Source organism: Malurus melanocephalus, unplaced genomic scaffold, assembly GCF_030028575.1.
Source record: "Malurus melanocephalus ecotype Western Australia unplaced genomic scaffold, MMel_1.1 scaffold_133, whole genome shotgun sequence".
NCBI lineage: Eukaryota > Metazoa > Chordata > Aves > Passeriformes > Maluridae > Malurus > Malurus melanocephalus.
The window spans coordinates 132,479-137,979 of NW_026623365.1; the positions used below are offsets into that span (position 1 = coordinate 132,479).

The 5,501-nt window shown below is 36.2% G+C and overlaps 1 protein-coding gene across 1 annotated transcript in view; it reads left to right on the forward strand.

Annotated features, from left to right (window-relative positions):
- Positions 1-5,501, forward strand: part of SEMA5A (semaphorin 5A) — a gene marked incomplete at its 5' end in the record, with an annotated part of 210,120 nt that overhangs the window by 129,461 nt on the left and 75,158 nt on the right. Inside the window, one exon of the mRNA XM_057370806.1 lies at positions 3,416-3,533. Within this exon, the coding sequence (XP_057226789.1) occupies positions 3,416-3,533 (118 nt within the window). The remainder of the gene's footprint in view (positions 1-3,415; positions 3,534-5,501) is intronic.

A 5,501-nucleotide genomic window follows, 5' to 3' on the forward strand; every position in this document is an offset into this window, starting at 1 on the left:
TTTTTTTTTTTTTTTTTTGTTATTTCATGTACAATTTGTAACTGTTCCTCTTACTGCTGTCTCTTGGTAGAGAGATTGATTAAAAAGGAGTTAAATAAGTATAAAATTTTCTTAAGGACACATAATTGTGAGTTAAGAATAGTCCCTTTAAATTCCACATTTCAGATGGAAGCTCTGATATTTTCATACTTTCAAGCTTCATTCTATCTGACTTTTTATCTGTTAACYTATTTTGTTATCTGTTTCTTTGTTTTATCAAGGCATAGTAGATAAAAATAATTAGCTGCTGTTACTCATGCATTAAATCATTCCTCAAAGGAAAGAAAATGGTTTGGAAAGGTGACATAATTAAGCAGTAAGGATAAAACTTTACCCACATATTACCTTCCTTCTTTTAATTTTAAAGAAACTATAACCACTTTTCAGAGATATTTGTGATCTAAAAGAAATAAATAAGAAAACACTCTGAGATATGAGGCAGGGTGGAAAAGAGGAAATAATTGTTTTGCCAATACTTGAGAACAGGGCAGCCTGTTAAACCACTTCCTGCTCCATTTCATGAATATGTCTGATACAGTGAACTGCAAGAGGTTGATTAACTATGATTTTGTTGTGCGGTTTTTTTTGGTCTGAATATAAGATTTAAAAATTTAAACTTTTTACAATAGGAGACAGGTATAATAACTAGAACAGTGATCTAGCATGTTAGTAAAAAAAAAAAAAGCAGCAAAACTAGAGTTTCTCATGTGAGCAATATTTCTCTGACAGAATTTCTTGTTGCTTTGTTTGGAATAATTTATATGTTTAGAGGATTAATTTCTGGGTTGTAGTGTAAAGAAAATAGTTACTGAAGACTGTGAATGCCTCTTATTCATGGAGGAAGTTATCCTCCTGCCATGTGCATGAAGTTAGCTGAGTTATGAACTTCTTAAAGTCATAGTTTTCATATGCTCAGTGGCTCTTAACTAAATTCTGGAAAGATTCCCCTCATTTTACCTTGCTGCAGAGCACTCCAGGTCTGGTCAGCTGCTGAAATGACCATGTTCAGTGTTCACACAGTGTTCGAACATGCTTTGCCCTAGCAGTACAAGAGCTATTTTTTTTCCATTAAACTAGGATCTGTTCTGATACCAGAAAATTCTAAGGACAGCCAAAATATGTTTCTAGCACCCTACTTAAAACTTCTGAGTAAGTTRTAATGAAAAGTACAAGCCCTTTTGATTTGCCTGAATGGAAGGTAACAGGAAAATAAAAGCAAAAGAGGAAATGAGGTCTAAGAGCAGAGTGGGAGAAAGATCAGCTTGACTCCSACAAAAGAGGGAGTATGGTTCTAAGTGAAAGGATACTGACTTAAGAACACTTTTGTTTTTAATAACAAGCTTCTAAAGTGTAATAACCATATTTAGAAATGTGAACACTTKGAAGTTAGAAGAGTGAAGATTTCTGCTTTGAGGCACAAGTGCTCATTTYAGTGTGAGCATTGCTAACATTGACAGTTGTGCATTAGGTCAGCCTTTAATTTRTTTTTGTACTCTTTTCTCATAAAACACAAGCTTTATCAGATATATTCTGAAGGTGAACACTGGACATCATGTCTTGCAAACACTGCTACACCAAGACACTTAAAATTTTCCATAATTTGCATTAATATTCCTTCTCACTTTCTAGACAATTAAATGGAAGCATGTATGGCCTGAGTTAAAAAAATACTAAGTGCTCACTGCTGCAAGAGTCATCAGTAGGTACTCTTTTCTGAACAGTGACTTTTGTATATCAAAAACTTTATCTTTTAACTGGAAACCTAATTAGGGGTACACATGAAGTGCCTCCTACATTGTGCCCATTTTGCAGATGAGAACTATGGTCCCATATGGTACTGGCAGTCCATGTTTCCAAGTCTAATGTGGAAGTGAATTCTTTGAAATTTATAAGCACTAAGAATCCTCTGTGATGGTATTATGGAGTAACATACCAGGGAATTAGTAAGTTTGCATTTGGTCAGGTGTTARCGTGGAAGTGCATGAGAAATGCCAAAGATAAATAGAAATATCAGTAAAATTAGTGAGGACAGAATCACAGAATATTGGAGGTTGGCAGGGGTCTCTAATAGTCATCTAGTCCAATTCTTGTTGGGCCTCCCAAAACCAGTGGTCTAGGGCCTTGTCTGGGTGTTTTTTTAGTATCACCAAGGAAGGAGACTCCAGAAGCTCTCTGGGCTCTCCGTGCCAGTGCTCAGTCCCTTACAGTGACATTGTCTCCTGAAGCTGAAACCTCCTGTGTTTCAATGTGCCCATTGTCTCTGGTCCTGTCCCTGAGCACCACTGGAAAGACCCTGGATCCCCTTTGCATGCTCCCTTCAGGGTTTTGTACATGTGGATGAGATCCTCTCTSAGCCTTCTCTTCTCYAGGCTGAACATTCCCAGCTCTCTCAGCCTCTCTGCATTGGAAAGATGCTCCAGTTGCTTCATCATCTTTGTGGCCCTTTTGCCAACAGATGTGATGGGAAGAGATAGTTAAAGAGAGAATGATAATGTCCATGGATTTGAGTTGAACAAAAATAACCAGTCTAACATKTTTTACAATTTAGACAAAATATTTGAATGTATTATTTTAATGTGGAATTTATAGGCATTATTACAAGTATTAAACTAATTATGCTTCACCATAATGAGAGTTCCACCTCCTTTCTTATGGATCTTTAGCTGTGAAGCTGCAGACCTATTGCCTGGACTGTTGATGCTTGACCTTAGCAAGAGAAAAATGCTATTTAGTAGAGAAATTAACTTCTAGCTTTGTAGAGTGGGCCTTTTGGATTTGTATGAAACTGGGCTACCATCTTTCTCCCTGATTCTTTTCTTTCCCTAAACCATGTGCCACTAAGAGAGTATGTTGAGGGCAGCTTGTGATATGTGAGAGGTGTGATGGCAGCCACCAGTTACCCTTTGAACTTCTGGAGATTTTATACCACTGCAGAAAATAGATCAGAAGGTTTCCTAATTAATTTTCAAAGAGAAGACATTGTCCTCTGATTTCTGATGAAGATGATATTTATAATTCCRAAACTGTTAGAAAAGACTAGGAACAGTTACTCCTGAAATCTTTACTTGGAGCAGACAATATACGCTTTTTATGATTTGCTGTAATTCTGCAGTAAAGAAATACAATAATCAGCCTCAGTAACACTGCATGCATGCAGACAGAAATTCAGCTATGCAGTTAAAAAAATCCTAGCTTTGTGTAGGCATTCAAATCAATTTTTCTTCTGGTCTGGTCATTTTGTCTGTGCTGTACCGCAACATGGATCAGTTTCACTATCTGCCTATGAAATATGAAGAGATATTACTTAGTCGTTTAGAGATCTTTGGTCAGTACAAACAAGAATAAATATCTGAGTTATCTTGGTTTTCATCCACAGTGCATGCATTGGATCCCAAGACCCTTATTGTGGCTGGGACATGGTGATGAAGAAGTGCACRACGCTGGAAGAAAGTCTGAGCATGAGTCAATGGGAGCAGAGCATTACCGTGTGTCCAGTAAGTCCAAATGCATTCATTTAACTCTTAAAACCTTTGATTCTKTGTGAGTTCCATGAAAATTACGTGGCATAGATTTTTCAAACTCAGAAAACTGTATTGAATGCCATTTTTCATTGGTTTTCCCATCAGACTTTAACAGAATACTTAGTTTCTTTCTATTTCTTATCCAACTACCTGTATGAGAAAATTAYTTAGATTCATTTCAAAGGGTCTTTGGCTTTTACCTGTGGTGTCTATTTTCCCACCTTGAAAAYAAATGTTATCTAAGATTAGAGATATTGACATACTTTTCTTTGCAAWWTTTTTCTCCAGTGTGTGCTTTGAAAAGGTTTAATCACTGGGGTATTACTTTTCCTTTGAGGATCATTTTTGCTAATATAAAAAGCCACAAACTATCTTTTAAGTCCATGAATTGGAGGGTGAATTTTATGAGATAAGTCTCATCCAATAAAATGACAGAGGAGATAATTGCAACAAACTTAAGAGTAAATATTTACAGTGGCATAACACTTCTCTTAAAAATATATTGAATAAAAGTAATATTAAAAAGGAACAACAAAATTGACRTATATTTCTCATTTTTAATGTGATTGAGGTGTTGTTTCATTATTCATTCTTTTACCTCACTCCAAAGCATGCAAAAAGAGGGTCAAGAAAGATCTTTCTTGTGCTGGGGAGCTCTTTTATTTTTATTTTTTTTTTTATTTTTTTTATTTTTTTAATTTTTTTTTTTGGAAATTTTTGCTGCTTTGTCCTTCTGCCCATAAAGACGGGGCCTTTCCAACTCCATTCTGCTTTCATTCCTAGGAAGGACTTATTGAACTTGTCCCCACTCACTAGTGGGGCACAGGCATCTGTGATATCAAGCTCATGTGACATTCATGTTCTAATCTCCATGTTTTAACAAGCTTCCTTTGGCATCTTGATGACACTTCTCTCTCTTAAATTGGACTTTGTTTGGTGAACTGGAGATGTGTAAAATCAGTGTAAAGTTCTTCCAGCTTTCGCTTGTGCTCTCCACATGTATTGCAGCAGCCTCACAGATACAAGGGCTTGAGGGCCTTGAGAAWGTGCCCCAATGTTCTGACTGTGTTTGACATTAAATAGCAATTTTTAAAACATTTTTCCAAATGTTTAAAACTTCTAAAAGATTTTTATGTCTTGTCCTGTCCTCTGCATCCATCTTTTCACACAGAGGACTAATAAAATCRGCTTGTGTTGTATTCATCCACATTATCATTTGCGCTGAAATTAGGAGCAATTTTGGGGAAAATTCTATGATTACTGAAATGCCATGGTTTGTTGATATTTGCATGGGCAGTCAGCCTGCTGTGCTCAGTCTTTGAATTGTGGCCCTAGCCTTTATTTTCTTTTCTAGTTATGGAACACAAGGCCAAGATGGGGTGGAGGGAGGAATAATTTAGAAAGAATAATTCCATTCTGTTCTGTTCAACTGGAAAAATAATTATTTAGTCTATTAAATGACACGTGCATAGGATATGGCAGTCTAATCGAAGCAGAGGAGCACCTCAGGCCTGCTTAGACATTCATCCATAGCTGAGACTTACACTGCTGATCCCAGATTCAAAGACTTGGTGAACCTCCAAAGAAATTTTGTCCTTGAACATGATATAAGGAAGACTTTAGAATTATCTGTCTAAATTGAAAAATGTGAGTTTACCCCTTTCCTGTTTTAAAGTCTTATACACCAAGTAACACATTATTGAACGGATTGGAAAACTTAATAGAAACTTTCCTTTAAAGTAACACTGTGTTCTGGCAAACCGCAATCGATTACAATTTTGCTTAGTGAGGCTTTCAAATATTTGTTTTTATAGCATTTTTATGTGCTATGCTCACAGGATACATAAGCCAAGATGTAATTAATTTAATTCTGTAGGCAACTGAGCTATGTGCATCCTTAACATGTGCAGGATAAATTTAAGACACTGTTGCAGGCACAAC